The following is a 23,580-nucleotide window of genomic DNA, read 5'->3' on the forward strand; positions in this document are numbered from 1 at the left end:
ATTTGCAATTATTTTGTCAATATGTTGAATGTTGGGGGAAAATCATATCTTATATTGTACTGTTATATATTGTATTGACAACTCATCAATTAAATACTTACCATCTTATATTCTGCATAATTGGATGTAGAAAACTATATGTTTTAGGACTGGACGAGTCGATATGACTATACCATATTGCCAAAAGTTTTGGGTTGCCTGCTTTTACATGCACATGAACTTTAATGACATCCCATTCTTAATCCGTAGGGTCTTTATGGACCTTGCTTTGTGCACTGGTGCACAGTCATGCTGGAACAGTAAGGGGCCATCCCCAAACTGTTCCCACAACGTTAGGAGCATGAAATTGTACAAAATGTCTTGGTATGCTGTGGTTTTAAGAGTTCCTTTCACTGGAACTAAGGGGCCAAGCCCAACCCCTGAAAAACAACCCCCACACCATAATCCCTCCTCCACCAAACTTTACACTTGGCACAATGCAGTCAGGCAAGTACCGTTCAACCGGCCAAACCCAGACTGAGTCCATCAGAGTGCCAGACAGAGAAGCGTGATTCGTCACTCCAGAGAACACGTCTCCACTGCTCTAGAGTCCAGTGGCGGTGTGCTTTACACCACTGCATCCAACGCTTTGCATTGCACTTGGTGATTTAAGGCTTGGATGCAGCAGCTCGGCCATGGAAACCCATTCCATGAAGCTCACTACACACTGTTCTTGAGCTAATCTGAAGGCCACATGAAGTTTGGAGGTCTGTAGCTGTTGACTCTGCAGAAAGTTGGCAACTTCTGCGCACTGTGCCCCTCAGCATGCGCTCACCCGCTCTGTGATTTTATGTGTGATTTTAGAGCATCCCGCTCTGTGATTTTACGTCGCCTACCACTTTTTGGCTGAGTTGCTGTTGTTCCCAATTGCTTCTACTTTGTTATAATACCACTAACAGTTTACTGTAGAATATTTAGTAGTGAGGAAATTTCACGAATGGACTTATTGCACAGGTGGCAGCTTATCACGGTACCATGCTTGAATTCACTGAGCTCCTGAGAGCGACCCTTACACAAATGTTTGTAGAAGCGTCTGCATGCCTTGGTGCAGGAGTCTATACACATTTGGCCATGGAAGTGATTGGAACACCTGAATTCAATGATTTGGAGGGGTGTCCCAATACTTTTGGCAATATAGTGTATATAACATTGATTTAAGTGATCACCCCAATTTAGACCTACCTATATTGTATTTTTATAAAGCGTTCACAGGCAAATTTGCTTTATGTATTTCCCTGGCGTCGAAATCAGGAAACAATTCCTGGCTGCATGTCAATATCCATGGATCACTGGATCTTTGTTAAGTTGTAAGGAACACTATCGAGTCCAAACTTTAGTTTAAACTGATAATCATTTGTTTTACTCACATTTTCACAGTTTCCACTATTAAATCCAGTCACGCAGCAGGTCTTCTGCCACTCAGTCCAGCTGAGGGGGGTGTGTTCCGGCGGGAAAGTGACGTCAATGCATACCCTCTGGATACGCTTACCAGAGACAAATTGCCTACCGCCTTGCTTTAGACGGAAATACTTCTTAGCAAACTTTTTGTCATACTTGTGTCCACTTGTATTGTTCCCGGGTGCAAGAACTTAATGAGTCAATTTTAAAGATTTACTTTCGGTTTCCAGTGAATGATCAAGTACTTTGCATGACATTTTTTTTATTCATTTAAATTATTTAATATTAATTTTATATAAAAATGAAACATTAAAAATCTAAATTTTAAAGTTAAAATAATAAAAAAATATGTTTTTTTTATTCAACTTTAATTCCTGTTCAATTCTTAAAAGTCTGTCATATTTTCCCTTTTATACACATTAGAAACGTAATTATAAACAAAATCTCCTCTAGAAAAAGAAAATAGGATTACTTGGGCTCTGTAAATTCGACGGAAGTGTGGCACTGACTAAGTCAAACCTTGACACCTTTATATTTGATTAATAACATCACAAGTGCATGTGACTATTGGAGAGAGACATCAGCCCTTCAGACAAACCATTGATCTGTCGCTCATACAGAGATCTGTCCAAGAAGACCCAGGGCTTTAATAACACCCTACTGAGATACCACACTTCTGCCTCAGCACATTGATCAGCTGAACTAGCTACCTGCTGCCCATCATCTACACACTCTCACAAACATGCACACAATGACAACACAATCATGCTGTTGTTATATAACAGGTCAGTGTGTCCTGTTCCCAGTCTCTCACCCTGTGGAGCTTCTGCAAAACCCCCCACCAAAAGACTGACCACAGAGAAAAGTGCTGGTCAAATTAGCTGAAATGTCTATTTATTCATTCAGAGTAACAGAGGATGCACAAAGTTACTGGAGGAATACTGTTATTACAGGAATCTTATTCCAGACAACGACATGCACTTATAAGATCATCTGAATGATGGAAGGAGTCTTACCTGCATCCTTTCCAGCATGTCGAAGAACTCCGCCGACTGGAAAAGAAACAAATAGAGAAGTCAGTATTTGAATGTTTATATCTACAGTTTTGTGGTGATATTTTCATAAAATTATTTTTTATTAATTAATTATTTTTTTACTTTTGAGTTTTTGGTAGGAAATTGTAGAATCAAGAAATAAATATTTTTAAGAACAGGTTAGAATAGAATTCCGATAACTATTTTCATGTTATGGATGATAAAAGATATATGTCAGATATTACATTTCTAGACAATTTTTTTTCTAAATAAAAAACAATAGAAATAGTTTTAGATCATACAGATGAATGTGAGCATCACAACATTATACATTTACAGTATGAAAATGTGGGTATTTTGAGATTTGAAATGTTACAGTTAACAAATTATTAGTGTTTTTAAAGATTAAAGTTACGTCATGATGGCAAAGATAATCTACATGTCAAAATAGGTGAAATGAGCATTCTCAATTAAATAGAAGATAAAATAAAATAAACCTATAACATATGGAACTGATTTATTGTGCATCCCTAATCGAAACGAAAAGAAATAACATGCTAATAATTAAATAACTTTAAAATACTAAATAAACACAAAACAACTTTTCCATTTTTAAATAAATGTAATAAATAATAATTAAATAAATGCAAAAAAAAGACACTTTAAAAATTGTAATGGACACAAAATAATTTCTGGACATTCTCTCAATCAGCATGAGGTGCATCCTGGGATGCTTTTTAAATCATATTAAAAAAATTCCCATGAATACTGGGCTCTCAATCTTACACACCCAACTCACACAGCTTTGAGACAAAAGATACAAGCCTGATCATATCTAAAATAAAATCAACAACTACAGAAGTGTCTGCAATCCACTGCACATGAGTAGTGCTACATCATTGAGATGTGCTCAATGAATGTTGAATGACATTAAATTACTCTTTCTATACAGACTTAGACCATAACACATCCTCAATCTAAATCAAACGTACTGAACCTTTACAGCCTCGTTTAATTAATGGATTGTGCAACTATTAGGGCTTAAACATTAGAAATGCAACAGAGATTTAAAGCATAATTTTTAGTCTACACCTGAAGGGCTTATAATAAAACTACCTTAACTATTCTTGATAAACTTGCAAAATACTTCAACTGAACTCTGAGTCTCTTACCTCGACAGAGCACCCCTGCTAGTTAAGAGGTAGACCACCACAAAAACATCTGCTTTTTGTTCAAAATAAATCCCTTTGTTTTAAGGATATTCCTATGATCGGACGGAGAGTAACAGATGTAGGTGGGTGGGACAGAGCAAATGTAGATTGGTTAATGTTTAACCTGCCATGGATCCAAGGGCAATTTGGCTTCACAAAGTCAACAAAGTTCAGCCCAGCTGAGACATATTTGCCCAAATAACCTTGAGGAACTGAGAACACAACATCAATAGGACACATTAGGGGAACTCAACTTAATTCTAAGGCGGAACACATGATCAAAAAAGGAAGTCAGCGAAAGATGTGCACATCAGGCTTTGAAAGTTTTGCAATGCCTGTAGACCTGTTGACCTTTGATTGTATATTGAATATTGAAATTTTAAGAGAAAAACTCACACGAGTCAGCAGTCTAATGCAGTAGCAGCTCCTGACTCTAAATTTAGATAGGGCAGAGGATGGCCTGAGGGTGGCGCTCTGATGTTAACTGACAGGCACGCATAGAATGCTAGTATTGCCTTAAAGCAGCACTAGGTAGTTTTTGCTCTCGGGGTCCCCCTACAGTTGGGAAACAGTATTGTCCTCTACTACTGTCGTAAACTGTCATTCTACATCAGTGGATGCATCGCACATGCATTTGTTGACATGATAACTATGATAGCCCTGAACACTGCAGCAGGAGTTCACATGTCTATGGAGTTCACGTGCAGGTGTTCTGCTTGCGTCGCGTGTGAAATGTCTTCATCCCAGGTACAGTGGCATATGTTTCAGCATGTCATATGAATATAATTTCATGGGTTTTATTTTTTTCAAACGCCAAATGATCGCGATGCTCACGTTTACAAGCCAGCGTCATTATTGTAGCCTAGTCTATTGGTTCCCGGTTTACGGAATCTATATGATACTTCAATTCAATGTTTGAGTGGTAGATAATAACTATATATCGTCAATATTATAATATCAAGCTACCCTAGATGAATCTGCAAATTTGAAAAATCGATTTCCATTATAGCTTGAGGCAAGACAAATAAACCAATATCACAGACATGTTAGGTATCCTAAAATATGATTTTGTACGTCTTATGTATTTACTTGCAAGAATGTAGCCCCTCCTCCTTCAGCTCACGCCAACGAGCAAACGCTGGCCCAATGTTGATCCTCGTCCTGCCTTTAATCCGATCACTTTCTCGTTTCCTCTTTTTGCTTTCCTCCGACAAAACCTTTGCTTTCTTATTTTTCTGTGCTGCTTCGGCCATGACTATAACATTCGGCAAACAAATGATAGTTTGGCTCGCACGTCCGAATTTAAGGAAGTGGGGGTGGGGGTGGAAGTGACGTATATGCCGTAAAGCAATCGAATTTTGTAGTTCTTTTTTTTCTCGGGTTACTACCCGAAACCCGAAGTTTAAAAGTACGATTAAAAACGATACAGACCCCGTCAGGCTATGGCAGACGTGTCATTCAACCTATTGTAAGTCGATGTATCATCACAAGAGGTTTGAAAATATATTATAAAGGTTTAAAAGTTACCTAGTGCTGCTTTAATATAGTATTTATTGCCTCAGAATGTTGTAGAATATGTAGAATATTAATTTGTGGAAGAATTCAAATGAGGAATAGAAAGTCACGTCTATTCTGAGAACATAAAACAAAAACAACAGAACTATATAAAGGGTATTCACAAATTTGATACGTAGGAAGAACAGACATGCCAACTAGTTACTGGCCTGATACAGACTAATATACACATGGCTAAAGCGGATTCATATCGTCTTCGTCTGGAGAAAGGTTTATGTAGTAACATGAAAAGCATGGCAGTCTGAAATCTGCCCCAATGGCTCTCAATAAGAGCGCGTTGCAGTTCCGTTTTTCACCACAGATTTACATTGGAAAACTGTGGGGCGCTGTCGAGCTGGGCAAGGCTCAGGCACCCGCTGCCCCGCTTACTATCATAATACATACCTGCCAAAGCCATACGTTACTGTAAAGAACTGCTCTGAGACACGAAGGCTGAGGATCCAAAAGCAGCTTTATTAAAAGGTAATCCACAATCGTAGTCAAAAAACAGGCAAAGGTCATACACAGGCAAGCAGTCCAAACAAGACAGGAGAGACAGGCAAAAGGGTAATCCATGGAAAGGGCAAGTAATCCAAAACCAAGAGACAAGAAACCAGGAAAAACGCTCTGAAATGCAGTAATACAACAAACAAGACTTCGCAACGAATGACAGGGTGAACAGGCTAGATATATGCAGAGGTAATGAGGTAAATGAGAGACAGGTGAAAACAATGAGTGAGGAGCAAAGGATAATGGGAAATGTAGTCCTTGATGGAGTGACAGTCCGAGGTGGAGTGCCCTCTGGTGGTAATCACAGGCACTCTCACTGGTGAATCGTGACATTTACATTTTAACACATCCCGCTCACTTTACGACTTATAGGGATATTTGTTGCAGAATGCGGAGCACATTTATAAATGTATTATTGATTCACTTTATATGAGGTCTATGTATTAAATTAATATTTTGGTGGGGCAACGAACCACGCTTAGTCCAATGCCTAAAGCTGCTTGCGTGAGCACATCAAATGAAATATAAAAACATCAGAGCTGCATAATAAAAAATTCACATAGTCTTAAATTATGCCTGTAGTGTGTGTCATAGTAAGGTTATAAAGAGACAGAGCTTATCTGCCACGACAACCTGTTAGTTCCACTGTTGTTTCAGCCAAGATTAACACCCTATCCTGGATCTTTGAAGCTTCAACCAAATTACAATGAAACGAAGGACAAAAGTATTCTCTAGCACTGTTGATAAAACACACCTGGTTTATAATGACTCTGTGTTTGGTAACACTCAACAGTGAGGTAATACATGACTTTCACAGCACCTAAAGTTAATTTCCACATGTATGAATACATTTTTAACATTTCAGGTTGTATGAGTTAACATTACACTATGATATATATTGACTTTTAAAAGACCCCCCAAAAACATGCGGTGGGTTTGGTGGGGGGTAAATGAGACTAAATGGTGGAAAGGCGCTCAGATTGGATTTGTTACATTTTAGCGAATCAGTCTGGAAAAAATAATGGCGTTAAGATTTCAGGTTGTTAGATAAATACCAATTATTGGCCCCATTCAATATCATTGTAAGTGCCTCACCGCAACTTTGATTTATTTTTTGTGGTAATCAATATAATGCAACAAATGCTGTCAAATGAAACTTAAACATGGAATTTAAACATGGAATTTTCCTTCAACATGCCTTGGATTAATAAATGCTGTAAAAAAATGCTGTTCATTGTTAGTTAATAATACCAAATGCATTAGCAAATTGAACCTTACTGTAAAATGTTACCTTTTTCTAATATAAACGCTTCAAAGTATTGCTTACTTGAACATGCCAAGATATTTTTTGAGCAAGTAGTTATAAGTATAAATAGATACACAAATAGAGGCAGTGAGGTAATAAAACGTCCATCTGGGACTCTTGTCTACTACTGGCTAATAAACAGCTATTACATAAAGACTCACACAGACTCACTAGAATGAATGAATGAATGAACTGCAGCGGTGCAGGAGGTCCCTGCTGTGTCAAATACAAGCTTCATCAATACCTCCGTCCCTTAATAAACACACATCCAGTCTAATACCCCTCACATTCTGTTCCCCGCCACAGTGTGTTATACAGGCGATCATACCTCTCTCCTCTGATTAGTTGTCTTCCTCTTTGCAAACACTTTCAGTAGCACAAAACAGGAAGAGGACGGCCAAGTCCGCACCCAAAAACTGGTCCTACCAGTGTGTCTGTACTTTTGAGTTATTAAGTTCTCTCATTCGCTCTGTGTCTTATGCTCTTTTGTAGTTCAGCTTTGTATATGACCAACAGCTGAGCCACAGTTCAAGAGAGCTTATCATATCCACACACTCGCTGTCCTCCCTTTCCTCTTTTCTTCTTTAGGCACTGGGTTTACATTGGGAGTGGCCACTAACTGTGTGAACAAAACATATTATAGATCTTAAAAAGACACGTACACATACATATCAATATGTCCTTACTAACTGCATTGTGTTTACACCCAAACACAGGTGTTAATGGAGTCTTTGCACATTGTGGGAGTGTTTTGAGTGGGCGTGTGTGTTTGTGTGTCAGGTTTTGGCTACATTGTGTGGACCAAATGTCCCTATAAGGATAGCTAAACCTAAAACGAGGTACAGTACACTATGTCATGTTAACGTGTGTCCTGAAAACATTTCCCTGTAAGTGACTCAGTAGTCTAAGGACAAGGTTAGAACAGGAAAAAAACTGGCTATGTGAGTTTTTAAATGACAAATATACTTTAGGATTAGTGCAATATAAACTAAAACTAGATTTCGGTAAGAGTCTGTAAATGTTTTTAATGATTTTGAAACAAGTCCTTTATGCTCACCAAAGCTGCATTTACTTGATCAAAAGTACAGTAAAACAGCAACATTGTGAAATATTATTTTAAAATCTAACTCAATTTTCATATGATCCTTCAGAAATCCTTCGAATATGACGTTTTGGTGCTTTACTATTTTTATTATTATTATTATTATTATTATTATTGATTATTTGTGCTGCTGAATATTTTTTGTGGAAACCATGAGACATTTCTTCCAGGATTTTTTGATGAATAGAAATGTATAACATTTGTAACATTATAAATGTCTTTACTATGACTTTTGATTCTTTTAATGCATCATTATTTTATTTTGTTAGTGTAATACCATGTCATTTCAAACTTGTATGACTTATTTTCTTCTGTGGAGCACAAAAGAAGAACATTTCAACAATTTTTTCCCCCCATACAATGAAAGTCAAAGGTGTCAAAAAAACATTGGACCCCATTGACTTTCATAGTATCAGAGACATTCTTCAAAATATCTTCTTTTATGTTCTACAGAAGAAAGTAAGTCATACAGGTTTTGGAATGACATGAGGTTAAGTAAATGATGACAGAATTTACAAGAAGCTCACAAGAGAAGCAAAGCGATTTAAGTTGTATTTAAAAGCAGTTTGGTCCTCTGATCCTCCAAGAGCTGGTAATAATGAAACACCTGATGGAGACCTTAATAAATTTCAAGTATAATGTTCAACTAGCACTTTGTGCTTCAGACATTTAATCAGTCTGTATGATAAATTATCTTCATAATTAAACCACTGGCTAACAGGATCATGCCCTCTGAGTTCGACTTCATGTCTTCTCATCTTAATATCACGCCTGACACGTCAGCCTCTCGCCCATCCTTCCCACATAAACACCAACCTCTCTCCCTCCACTTCTGATTTTTCGGCAATTGCGTCTCATTTCAAGGTGACACCGACTGTGCTCTGCTCAAGCCACACAATCCATCTCTGAACTCTGACTGTACCACTTTTAAACAAGACAGAAAATCTTTCCAGACCCTCTTGAGGCCGTTGCGAATATAAAAGAGATAGCGATACAGTGCAAATTCAATGGGAACTTAATGCTCTAAAGAAAATGGATTTCTCAGTCCAAATGAATTAGAATTACATTTAGAGGTAACCTTGAATGAAAAGCTTTACCTCAAACACACTGCATGTACCTTCACAGACAGCACCGCAGGTTAATGTGCATGTCTAAGTCGGTTAGAGACATTATGTAAGAGCATGTTGACATTTCTGTAGTGAAATGAGGGTCATTTTCTATAGCATGCTACAAAGGGCATTCTCACTTTTTCATGCTATCAGGCTAATAGAGGTTAATTCAGTACAAAGGTGTGACAGAGACGAATGCAGCAGATTTCAGCTAATAGAGCGACGCTTGCGTGTGAATGTGGGACCACAGCATTCACCTTCATGGTGGGTGGTGCAGTGCGGGGAGGTGAGGGTGGACATTCTCCCAGAGGCACACTGGAGATGGTCAGCAGCTCTTGTTTCCTGCAAAACACATGTACACGTACACACAGTTAGCCTGGCAAACAGTCAACACACTATGAAGATGACTAACCTGAAATGCAGTAGTTTTGCACAGAAAGTATAGCCCTCAAACACAGATGCAGGGGATATTTAGTTTTGCATATTTGAGGGGAAACTACATATTAGTATTTTTTTTTTTTTTTTTTTACCATTTCTTCATGTTCCACTTAGCTGTAATTTTGCAGACTAAAGATTTATTTTAAATATAATGCACTTAAACTTTTCCTCATAAATAAATAAATCTACATTTTGAGATTGCTTAATAAACATACTATATAATGAACGAAAATGTAAATGAGTGATGTGATGCAAATTATTTTGGACAAACTGTAGCTTTTTAGCAAATATATTTAAATATATTAAAATGCTGTTCATCCATACAAAGACTTGACCTCTTCTATAATTAGCATGTTTTTTGTTGTTTTTTCCATTTTAAAATTAATTTTGATATTTTTGAGAGAATGTAAAGTCAGAAATGTCAGGATGATACCATCATTATATTAATCTTATATGAAAACAACAATAACAATATTATTATTACTATTCATAATATCAATATTATTATTACTATTATTATTAATAATAATCATAATAATAAAGTAATAATTTAATTACTATTATTATCTTTATTATTATATATGGATATTCAAATAAACTGATGAACAAATTGGACAAAAAATGTGTCATGTGACCCATTTACATTTTCATGAATTATTTAATATTAGTTATTTTTACAGGTCTCAAAATGTAGAAGATTTTAGGTTTTAGTGTCCTTTTGGGTGAAATTTGCTTTTATTATGCAATTCTGACCCCCACACAAAGTTAGCCGGGCATATCAACACACTTTTTAGCTAAAGACCAAGATTTGGTAGTTTTGCACTAAAACAAAAGACTGGCACTCAGGCGTAGATGCATACAAACACACACACACACACACACACACACACACACACACACACACACACACACACACACACACACACACACACACACACACACACACACACACACACACACACACACACACACACACACACACACACACACACACACACACACACACACACACACACACACACACACACACACACACACACAGAGGGTCAGTGCAGTACCCTTTGAAAAAGTCTACTGAAAAGAACACGGTTTTGCCCCCAGGGAATAAGGTGAAAGACTGCCGGATAGAAAAACCCAATAAAATCAGATCTTCTGTTTGCCTTGGTCTCTGCACAGAGACATAACAAGAACGACTGAGAGCAGCCAGCCCTGCAGACAAACTGCTGTAGGTAAAAAAAAAAGAAGTAAAGAGGTATAAGAAGGGGGGGGGGGGGTGTAGGGGGCAAGGCGTAAGTCTCCATGCAGGAACATGATCGCATTTTAAAAGCAGTTCTTTCAGCCAACAACAAATGAGAGAGGGGCTACTTGGAATCAGAGGTTAAAATTAGTCAGGCAGACAAACTCAGGTCTGGAAAAGCAGCTCCTTGCAGACGGTCTCAAGTGAGGGTCCATTAAAATCTTCCCTTACATTACACCTCTGAGGGTCATTAAACTTCAAAAACATTGAACACATGAAGAGCTGTAGCTGGAAAAAGCCACATTAATACAAATATGAGGCTGTGAAGGTTTCAATGAAAGATGTAGGAGAGTCATTTCAATCTGAGAGGATGGAAAATGTATACATAATATTTAGTATTTATATCATAATACCACAATAACCAGGGCCGGCGTTTGCTATAGGCGAGCTAGGCGGTTGCCTAGGGCGACAAATGTGTTGGGGGCGCAGCCAGGCGCCCTCTAGTGGCGCCCTTAAACTTACTTCCCATTAAGCATAGAATTAAAACAAGCGAAATAAAACATACTGTTTATTAAACATGATCATCATTGGGCGCCCCCTCAGCCACACGTTTAATTACTTAACCTGATTATTAGATTGAATTGATGGTGAGTATTGTCGAGCACAGGCGTTCAGGCGTTAGGTCAGGCAAGTGCTCATCACTGGCGCGTTCTTCAAAAATGAAGCGGTCTAACGTTAAACCCTCGAGTGCACAGGGACGGAAAAAGAGAAAGGCAGACGATCAAAAGAAAGCACAGTATAGAGGTAAGTCTTCTCATCTCAGCCATAAAGGTGTCAAACAAAATAAATTTACTTCGTAATATCGATATTATCAACTAATATTGGACGGCATTGGACGTTTTATTGCTGTCACTAAGCTATAACTAGCTAGCTAGTTATCTACATATTACTACGCATTTCACTGACAATAAGGAAATCCAGACGAGCCAAATTTTAATGCTGCGTCAATTTTGAAGGTGAATAGAAATGCCAGAAACAACTGTTCATCTTTTATTATTTAAGATAGGCATAGAGCTACAAGAACTTATATATTTTAATTTTGTAGTGGTAAGTACAGTGTATCCATAACAGCACTTTTGTTTGTAGAGGGTATAGGTGCTTAAGAGAGTTGTTGCACAGTTTATGGAGTTAATATTTGGTAAATATCCTTGAACATTCTTTCTAGCATTTGTGTATGACCAATTTATTGCAGTTGATCCTTCAAGTCTTAATTTTCTTGATTTTCTTGAAGTGTTGGAGTGACTATAAAGTCATAATTAGCTTTTTAAGTCTTGGAGTAACTATAGGAGCATTTTTGTTTATATAGTTTTTATAAATACTTAACCCATTTGTGCCCAATTTTTTCTGAATGGCTTGTTCTGCATTTATTTTCCCCAGGTTTTTGTATTTTTTCTTGAAAATCGTATTTGAATCTGTGGCAACCATAGTTGCCGGTGGGCAAATATGTTGTATGCACCCCTTCAATGTCAAATATGTATAAGAGGAGAACATTTAGCATCTAACTCAAAATAACTACTTTCAACAGATCAATCTTTATTCATAATCAAATTTATTATGTTTGACTAAGTATACTAAAAACTATAGATCTGTTGTAAGATTTGTTTTGTTTGGATGATTCTAGTGACCTTCATGATTATGTTGATATATATATGTCAACAAAAAATACTTATTAGTAACATAAAAATGACCTTTCTTTGGGAGGGTTTGCCTTCGTTGTGCTCCCTGGAAGTAGGGGTAGGAAGTTGGCAGTCTCATGTGACAGGAAGGAAGTTAATACTTTTTTTTTTCCTTGAAATCCTTTATTTGGTTGTCTGCTTGTGTGTCATTAAGATATAAAACATGGATAATATCTAGAAAAATACTTACAGAAGGAAAATGACAACTATACACTGGCAACTATAGTTGCCGGTGGGCTAAACAATTAAGGGGGGGGGGGGGGCAAAACTCAATCTCGCCTAGGGCAACCAAAGAGCTAGAGCCGGCCCTGACAATAACCACAATGTATTATGCATTTTCTATTATATGCATTTGCATAGATTTTGATGTATGGCCCACCAACGGATACCCGGGAACCTTCCATAAGGGGTGCTGAATACTATTTCTCAAGCGAGAGCACCTTCAACCAGGCGGCTTTACACTCTAAAATGGTCAGTGTTATCAAGCTGGTGTGCAGCGCGAAACCTGGACCCACACCCAAAATATTGTATGTGTGGTGGCCATAGCAGCGTTTCACACTCATGTGGCCGGACAGTCACTGGGGAAAAGCAACCTAATCGTGCGCTTCCTCAGAGGAGCTAGGAGGCTGAACCCGCTTCGAACCCCATCGGTTCCTATTTGGGACCTTTCCAAGGTCCTAGAGGCCGTGAAGGGTGCCCCATTGGAGCCGCTTCAGTCTGTAAGCCTGAAGCACCTTTCGCTCAAAACTGCTCTCTTGCTTGCACTAGCTTTAGTCAAGCGAGTTGGCGATTTACATGTGCTCTCAGTGAGCACTTCCTGTCTTGAATTTGGGCCTAACGACTCCAGAGTTATCCTCAAACCAAGACACAGGTATGTACCCAAAGTGCTCTCCACTCTGTTCAGAGCACAGATAATTTTGCTATCAGCTCTTCCCTCGTCCAAGGACGAAAGAGACGCAAATCTACTCTGTCCCGTCAGGGCTCTTAGAGTTTATTTAGGGCGTTCTGACGCATCTAGGCAGTCGGAACAGCTCTTCGTATGTTTTGGGGGTCGCACCAGAGGGTGCGCGATCACGAAGCAAAGATTGTCACGATGGATAGTAGATGCTATCTCGCTGGCTTACGAGTCAAGAGGTCTCTCCTGCCCCATAGGTGTCAGAGCTCATTCCACTAGAGGTATGGCCTCGAAATACCACTGGAAGATATCTGTGTGGCGACAGGCTGGGCCTCTCCGTCCACATTTATACAATATTATTCCTTTCCATATAGACAAATGTATAACACATTTACAACAACTATAAGGCCCGACGCTGTTCTGTCTAGTTTTATCTTAATTATATGACACAGGAATATTCATTTCCTGCTATATACCCTTATATAAGGCTCACCATTAGTTGGCTTCTTTTTGGGACTCATAACTTTTACTCTTCTATGGGCCTCGGGCTCTCGCCCCAGGCCATAGTATGGGGCGAAGTTTATAAGAACGCACTGCGTTTTAAATTGGGTTCCCATAGCGTAAACTAACTTACGCAATACGAGAGTATTCTCTCAGAGAACATCTCGGTTACTACACGTAACCTCGGTTCCCTGAGAGAAGGGAACGAGTAGGCATGTGCCGGTATCAAATTTTCATGTTACGATAAATTGCTGAAGCTTTTATCACAGTAAACGGTATTATCACGATAATGAAATTTGTAGCAAAAAAAAGTGTTGTCATACTATAACAGGTTTAATAACTTTCTTATAACAAAAGAACCAAACATTTGAAAATAATAAAGCAATACACAAAAATTTGTAAAGTAAACAAATATTTAAAACAGATTAAAGAGCTAAAGAATTATAAAGAACAATAGCTAACACTTAACAACAAGGTCTCACTAGTTAATGCATTAACATCAACAAAGAGTGAATAGCTACAGTTTTACAGTTATTCTTCTTTGATAATGTTAGTTAAAAAAGCAACTGTTAGTCAGTGTAAGCTCAGGTTCATTAAATAATACAGTTACAACTTTTGATATTAATAATGTGTTATTAAATGCTGAAATTTACATTTAACTAAGATTAAAACACGTTTTAGAAGTATTTTTCATTGTCAGTTTGTTAATGAATGAACTAATGTTAAATAATGGAGCCTTATTGTAAAGTGTGTGACTGAATAACAATCAGAACATATTCAAACAATATCTAGGGCATGTAATTTAGTCCAGATTAAAATATAAAATGTTTAAGTTTGAAAATGAATAGCCTTAAGTCTTTAAGTTTTAAGTATTTGTTATATTTATGTGATGATCACCGTAGCGAATACAGAAAACGGTTTTGTTTACCAGGGATTACCAGAGAAACGGCTGCATTTCTGCTGTTCCGTCAGCGCCCTCTGCTGTCAGATAGTGAATGTGCTTTTAATTCAGGGCATGTCCTTCACTGTTCCGCCATGTGCTCATGCATGTTGGGTTTTGTTTACATCAGTGCTCGTTCCTCTTTGACGTATTGTTCATTTTAAACGGTTGATGGGTAAAGTATTCTTAAAATGCATTCTAAAAATCTGAATAATTCGTAATAAATAATTATTCACGGTATTTTGAAGTGCCCACAATAACAATATTGTGCATGTTCATTATTGCGGTATATCGTATTACCGTTTACCGGCACATGTCTAGGAACGAGTACTGCGTAACCCGCCGTGCTATTGTGCTTAGATCAGGCGATTGCTTCGTTTTAACCATAGACTGTAAAAAAATATAGACGTAGTGTCCGTGACGTCACCCATAGGATTCTGATGAGCAGTTTTGAAGCGCAAAGTATGGACGAGATGGCCGTTGCCATCTTGGCAGCGCATCACTCCCGGATAACAGAAAATGGGCAAAAAGGCGGGACGTGGGCGGAGCTGAAGTGTTATGTGCAATGTTATGTGCAATGTGATGACTAACAGACAGCAGATAAATGGCTATCCACTTATGCAGAAGTTTATAGTGTTTTTAGACTATAGTGGGCCGTTATCGGCGTTAACGTGCTGCGTTAACGTGAGACTCTTATCGGGCGATTAAAAAAAATATCGCTGTTAATTTATTCTCAAAGTTGGGTTGGGAGCTGGATCTATACTACGCAAGCTATGATGACTTTCACCTTGATATTTTAGCGCAGATGTATACCTAGCCGAATTGCACTGTAGGGGGCGAGAGAACGAGTCTTCGAACCTGTGTGTATGCCTACTAGTGTTGTCAAAAATATCGATATTTCGTATGTATCGATACTGAAATATCTGAAACGATACAATACTCATTTTCTACAGTATCGATATCAGCTGCGCTCTCCTCTCCTCTCCGACTGATAATTTCACAGCACCCGCAACCTCTCATTCAGTCCGGTTAACCCTCTGAACATTTCCTCATGACAGCGTGTTAGTATTGGTGTGACCGGTCTGAATTTCGTGCGGGGTTGCACATAACATTAATTCTACTAATTCCCGCAGATTTCGCGCTCGCATCTGAAGCGCGCACACACAAATACCGTAATAAAGCCGCCTCTGACATACAAGTGCAAAAATTAGCTCCTTTTTCCAGCTTATTAATGGTCAAATACACTCAAAAATGTCTCAATGCCCATCTTGGTAAGTTTTAACGTAAACACAGTCGTAACCAGCTCACAGGAACAGTGGGATCCATGCGTGCGTCAGGTTTTAAAGGGACAGAAGTTATATATTATTCAAACTACAAAAAGACAAACGATCACTTACGAGGACACATATTCTGAATGCCTTCGGCAGAATTCAAATGAGCCATTTTAATCTAGATTAATTTCACGATTACAGTGAGATTAATCTAGATTAAAAAAATGAATCTATGCCCATCACTAGTATAGACCCAAAACCACAATTTGTACCAGGCTGTAAACATGTTTTAATCTGCTGTAAAGTTGGGCAATTTAACATGGGGCTCAATGAGATTCTGCTCCCTTCTGGAGCCTGTAGTATATGTCTACAGATGAATTGCAGTATATGTCTACAGATGAATTGCAGTATATGTCACTTCCGTATTGGCTTCAAGAGAAACTGCGGGAGGTTGCCATCTGAAATTTAACCTGAATCCTAGGGCGTAAGGGGGGCTTTTATAGCCAAGGCCACGCCCATTTTAGCGGGCTCTGACACGCTAGGGCATGAAGCGACCTGATTGGTTTGCGCATCTCAGCCACCTCGCCATAGGCTCGTGCAGTTGCCGCAACACAGCCAATAAGAGTGCTAGTAAGCTCTGCTGGGGTCTGCTGCACTGCATTTTTTATCAGGATAATTTTGGCTTCAATATTCTCAAGAAAATTAGTTTTTCCCATAAGCTAACTTGCTTATTAGTGATCAAATTTATGAATAAAACATCCAGTAGTCTAATGCAGTGACAAAGCAAATCTGCTGTTTCATTGCCTAGAGGGTTTCAGCATGCGTAGGTGACCTGGACATTACTAAAATATCACATCAAGTGGAGGGACACGGTCAATGTTAATGTACTTTGTTGATGCGTATATACTCCCTTTTTCCCCTCTGAAATACATCCAGCACATAGAAACCATTCACATAGACTTAGAAGCCAAATATGAGTGTGCTGCCAGTCTTTCCATTGTTAACGGGAAACACTGAGTAAACATCTATTCCATCTACCCATGACTGCAGCTGCTTGAGTGGACATGCTCCAGAACACCAGGACTCTTGTTGAAAACGACCAGTTGTGTCCCAAATTCATGTCTATACTGCACTGCACCTTTTTCCCAGCTGGGTCACCAGAACAATGCCAGCTGCTGCTATGGCTCTGAAGTCAAGAGGACAAACAGATGGACACAGCAGAGGCTGACGTCAAAGTTTGTGGGACCAATCCCAGTCCCAGTATTTTGACACTGTTCCATCAAATTAGGCACATTCCAAAAAGGGTTACCGACAACCACACTGTGTTTTGTGTGGTGAACTGAGAAACCATAGAAATGTCAATGTTGTAACATGTTAATATCAGACCTGACTAGGCCTACATCACTCTCACTTTGCATGAGTGGACAGGACCACAGACACAGCACCAAAAACACCACTAAATGTTCAGTGTTCAATCATTACACAACAGTGGGAGATTTTCAATCGTTAATGATCTTAAATATACGGTTTCTAAAAACAAAAATAGATACAACACTTAAAGGGTTAGTTCACCCAAAAATGAAAATTATGTCATTAATTACTTACCCTCATGTCGTTCGACACCCGTAAGACCTCCGTTCATCTTCGGAACACAAATGAAGATATTTTAGTTGAAATCCGATCGCTCAGAAAGGCCTCCATTGGCACAATGCACGGTTCACTCTCAAGACCCATAAAAGGTACTAAAGACGTCGTTACAAAGTCCATCTCATTACAGTGGCCCTACAATAACTTTATAAAGTGACGAGAATAGTTTTTGTGCGCAAAAAAACCCTAAATAACGACTTATATCATGATGACCGATTTCAAAACAAGGCATCGTGAAGCTTCGAAGCGTTATGAATCAGTGAGTCGATTCAGCGGTTTGAATCGCCAAAGTCACGTGATTTCAGCAGTTTGGCGGTTTGACACGCGATCCGAATCATGAATCGACTCGCTGATTCATAACGCTTCGAAGCTTCATGATGCATTATTTTGAAATCGGTCATCACTATACAAGTCGTTATTTAGGTTTTTTTTGCGCACAAAAACTATTCTCGCCGCTTTATAAAGTTATTGTAGGACCACTGTAGTGAGATGGACTTTGTAACGACGTCTTTAGTACCTTTTATGGGTCTTGAGAGTGAACCGTGCCATTGTGCCAATGGAGGCCTTTCTGAGCGATCGGATTTCAACTAAAATATCTTAATTTGTGTTCCGAAGATGAACGGAGGTCTTACGGGTGTCGAACGACATGAGGCTAAGTAATTAATGCCCCGCTCCCCTACATAAGTATTCACAGCCTTTTCCATGACACTCAAAATTGAGCTCAGGAGCATCCTGTTTCCACTGATCATCCTTGAGATGTTTCTACAACTTGACTGGAGTACACCTGTGATAAATTCAGTTGATTAGACATGATTTGGAAAGGCACACACCTGTCTATATAAGGTCCCACAGTTAACAGTGCATGTCGGAGCACAAACTAAGCCAAGAAATACAAGGAATTGTCTGTAGACCTCCGAGACAGGATTGTATCAGGCACAGATCTGGGAAGGGTACAGAAAGATTTATGCAGCATTGAAGGTCCCAATGAGCACAGTGGCTTCCATCATCCGTGAATGGAAGAAGTTTGGAACCACCAGGACTCTTCCTAGACCGGCCAAACTGAGCGATCGTGGGAGAAGGGCCTTAGTCAGGGAGGTGACCAAGAACCCAATGGTTCAAGAGGGCCAATGGTCACTCTGACAGACCTTCCAGAAGAACAACAATCTCTGCAGTTCTTCAGCAATCAGGCCTGTATAGTAGAGTGGCCAGGAAAAAGCCACTCCTCAGTAAAAGGCTGTCTGAAGTTTGACAAAAGGCACCTGAAGAACTCTCAGACCACAAGAAACAAAATTCTCTGGTCTGATGAAATACAAGCGTCATGTCTGGACCAGGCACCGCTCATCACCTGACCAATTATAATCTGTACAGTGAAGTAAGGTAGATGTTTTTCAGCAGCAGGAACTGGGAGACTAGTCAGGATCGAGGGAAAGGTGAATGCAGCAATGTACAGGGACATCCTTGATGAAAACCTGCTCCAGAGCACTCTGGACCTCAGACTGGGGCGAAGGTTCATCTTCCAACAGGACAACGACCCTAAGCACACAGCCAAGATAACAAAGGAGTGGCTATGGGACAACTCCATGAATGTCCTTGAGTGGCCCAGCCAGAGCCCAGACTTGAACCTGATTGAACATCTCTGGATAGATCTGGAAATGGCTGTGCACCAACGCTCCCCATCCAAACTGATGGAGCTTGAGAAGTCCTGCAAAGAAGAATGGGAGAAACTGCCCAAAAATAGGTGTGCCAAGCTTGTAGCATCATACTCAAAAAGACTTGAGGTTGTAATTGGTGCCAAAGGTGCTTCAACAAAGTATTGAGCAAAGGCTGTGAATATTTGTGATTTTTATCCTTTTTTTTTTTTTTTTTTTATACATTTGCAAAGATTTCAAACAAACTTCTTTCACGTTGTCATTATGGGGTATTGTTTGTAGAATTAAATAGGAAAAATAAAGAATTAATTTAATACATTTTGGAATAAGGCTGTAACATAACAAAATGTGGAAAAAGTGAAGCGCTGTGAATACTTTCCGGATGCACTGTAGAGGCTGTATGTGGTTAATTCATTGAATATAAGAACAAACACCTAACCAGAATGTTTGCGGTGGTTTGGACAGGGTGGGACGTCCCCAGTTACACCTTCAGCTGCCTGAAATTACCAAATAAATAAACAGCAAATAAAACATTGAATTAAACATGAAACTTTGAAGTAGAACGACTGAAATAGTATTTTCTTTTCAAATGTATTCCAATAATCTTTGTTTTAATTATATCGAGAAAAAATTTTTTTTCACAGTGTAGTGAAATTGCTGTGAATAACTATTTCAGTCTGTCTACTTCAAAATATCATGTATAATTTCTATAATAGTTAGTGCTGTCAATCGATTAAAACAATTAGCTGATTAATCACAATTAAAAACGTTGGAGTTAATATTTTTATATTGTAATAATTTCACAGTTACTCTCCAAATTAATGTAGAAACAACTTAAAGACAGTATATTTAAAATATTTTGTTGTAATGGCATCTTTTTATGAATGAAGGTCAGTATTACTGATACTAATATTGGTACTGGTACAGTATAATTGAAAGCTATATAAATTTCAACATTTAATAGACTTTTAAAAAATACATTTTAATTTAAGTGAACTTAGCGATCTTCACATAACCCCATTATAATAAATGTCATATGTACCTGTGGCCTTCATACCTGTTAGACATATACAGAAATTGAATAAAGTTATCAAACACCTTTCTTAACTACATAAATGATTAATTAATTATATACAGCAAAAATTTTCTCTGTTACTTTTGATCACAGCAATTGGATTATTAGGCTGCTGTCACTTTAAGATCTGCGAACATGACGCGGATCTGACGTGCTGTCACGCGCATCTCATTTTCTTACAACTCAAGAACAAAACTTAATTTAAGACTTTATTTAACTAATTTAAGACTGCTCATATGAGAATACTCGACAAAACGTGTATTTTGGCATAATTCTGCGCGTTATTGTTTGTTCAAGCGTGAAAGAGAACTCGATTCTGGTGCGGTCTCTTTTGTCTTGTCCTGCTTGAATGGTTTAAAAGCATTTGCATGGATAAGAGCATGATAGCAAATGTACGTAACGCTAGCCGCTGAAAAAACTGAAAATGTTTTGTCTCATGCGTTAATGTTAATGTGGCAATTTTGACAGCACCAATACTTAAAAATTAGCCTGACGTCGTCATACTCAATTCTAGTCAGAATATGAGTCTGATACTGCTCCGTTGGGCTGTGATTATGGGGCGTGTTTCAACCGAACCAGGAAAGACCTCAATTGGATAGACCTACAACCAATCAGAGCAACGGAGCGACGCATAACGTTAGTTGTCCTCAACTGCACTGTGTTGCCATGTCCGCGGGTTGAAGCGACCCCAATTATGTGATATACAAACCCAGGAATGCGCTTTATAGCTGCCATCCCTGCCAAAATAACACATATTTTACCCCCCAAATGCCTTTTTTTCCCGGAAAGCTATTGGGCTTGTTTTTGGCTAGTTTTGAGGAACGTTAGCAATCGAGCGGGTTTTGTTGTAAAAACTTGGCAACCCTGTACCTGCACGCACGCTGGAATAAGTAGCCTAACGTTAGAAGAAAAAGATGAGTGTAAACGATCTTTGCCGGTGTTGTAAAAAAAGAATTTAAGGTACTTACCAACACGATCATCATTTCTGAGAGAAATAGTAAAGGTGAATGCATATACAAACAAGTTCTCAGTTTAGGATTAGAACAAATTCAACCCAAGCGGCTTTTGATGACGTGGATGATTACGTTACTGTTTATCATCTGTCCATCATCGTCTAAAGCCCGCCCTGACAATTTCATTGGTCCGAACAGTTTCTGTTCGGGCATAACTACTTCTCTATTGAGCAAGTCCAGACCGAACTGCCCGAGTAAAAATGTTGTGGGCGGGGCTAAGTTCGGCTGGCATCCAGGCTACTTAAAAATACTATTTAAGTCTTTCTACTTCAAAATGTTGATTCATTCAATGTGTTACTTGTTCTTTGTAATTATTTGTGAAATTTACTAGCAATTTCTAAGTGAAAATCCAACACAATTGTGTGTGTGTGTGTGTGTGTGTGTGTGTGTGTGTGTGTGTGTGTGTGTGTGTGTGTGTGTGTGTGTGTGTGTGTGTGTGTGTGTGTGTGTGTGTGTGTGTGTGTGTGTGTGTGTGTGTGTGTGTGTGTGTGTGTGTGTGTGTGTGTGTGTGTGGGTGTGTGTGTGTGTACTCACTGTGATAAAGATTGTATTTGTTTAAGGTCATAAAGTATATATGGGGGATGTGGGAAGAGGCTGAGGTTTGCTGTGCTGTGCACAATGGAAAGATGAAGACTTATAAATAGACTTATATGAAAGTTATATGAAACTTTTCCTGGAACATTACTGCAGAGTGCGTTTATGATGCTGACTTATAAATCAAGCCTTACAGCAGCCCTGAAACACAATTAACAATCACAGTAATCCACCGTCATGGCTTTATTAGAGTCTTATCAGCTCCTAGGGAGAACCGGGAAGTTGTGATATCTCTAGTTGTCCTGCACATTCTGTCTTCCCTCATTTCCAGTCCACGGTTCCATCACAAGGCTGTATATCTGCCTCTTCAATTAGGCCTGATTCAATACTAATCACATCTGCCCAGTGATTATGATTATCTAAAGTTCCGGCAACATGCCTCATGCTTTGATTACACTACAGAGTGAGAGAGACAACATACATGCTGAGTAATTATGTAAGCTGTCTTGATTCTGATTGGTCAAAATATTGAGTGGTACAATACTTTTGTATAAAGACTCCAGGCAACCGATTTTCTAAATAAACAGTATCTTGTATCACATGTGTCTTCTTTCTTCTCACATATTTTTCAGTCAGTAAGATGTAAACAGTAAATACATTTATAATGTAGAAGATTTCTATTTCAAAGAAATGCTGTTCTTTTGTCCTTTCTATTCATCAAAGCATCCTTTAAAAATGTATCATGGTTTCCAAAAAAATATAAAGCAGCACAACATGATGATAAAATGTTTCTCGAGCAACAAATCATCATATTAGAATGATCTGTGACACTGGAGTAATGGTGCTGAAAATTCAGCTTTGCTTCACAGGAATAAATTACATTTAAAAATATATCGAAATATTAAAAAAATATTTTAATTGTAATAATCACACAGTCTTAGTGAACATAAGAGACTGTAATGTAATGTAATAGAATGTAATATATAGTTTGTGCATTTATTCAGTTATTTATTTGGAAAGTTTGGATCCAATATCATTTTGTGACACCCACATGCTGACTATACATGATCACTTACAAATTAAATAGGACAGGAGAGAAGACCACACTAGATGAAAGGAGATATTGCCTGAGGGCTGACAATTACATCCTAATTATAAATGTTATTTTTGACCTTGATAAACACTTATGAAAACCGGTAATGAACTTGATCGGTCCCCGTTTGATCATGTGCAAATGGCAAATCACTGCAGTAATGGACTTAATATTCTGCGCTGAAGCAATTTAATTGTTACCTACCAAATGCACCGTTTGTTTTGCTCTCATAAACTCATTTAATATGATCCCGTCAGGTTCATTCTTTTACAGATTATTATGCACATC

General features: G+C 38.5%; 1 protein-coding gene across 7 annotated transcripts in view; it reads right to left on the bottom strand.

Annotated features, from left to right (window-relative positions):
- Nucleotides 1-23,580, bottom strand: part of rap1gap2a (RAP1 GTPase activating protein 2a) — a 100,408-nt gene that overhangs the window by 19,686 nt on the left and 57,142 nt on the right. For 4 of the 7 annotated variants that reach the window (XM_079823102.1, XM_079823101.1, XM_079823100.1 and 1 more), the window contains 2 exons: nucleotides 9,521-9,605; nucleotides 2,454-2,489 (listed from right to left, as the gene is read on the bottom strand). In XM_079823102.1, coding sequence (XP_079679228.1) covers nucleotides 2,454-2,489; nucleotides 9,521-9,605 — 121 coding nt within the window. Of the gene's footprint in view, nucleotides 1-2,453; nucleotides 2,490-3,643; nucleotides 3,911-7,223; nucleotides 7,632-9,520; nucleotides 9,606-23,580 lie in introns of those variants that run through there. The other 3 variants (XM_079823103.1, XM_079823104.1, XM_079823105.1) reach the window with 3 other exon arrangements.

This window comes from Gobio gobio (assembly GCF_949357685.1).
Source record: "Gobio gobio genome assembly, chromosome: 8".
NCBI classification, from domain to species: Eukaryota; Metazoa; Chordata; class Actinopteri; order Cypriniformes; family Gobionidae; genus Gobio; species Gobio gobio.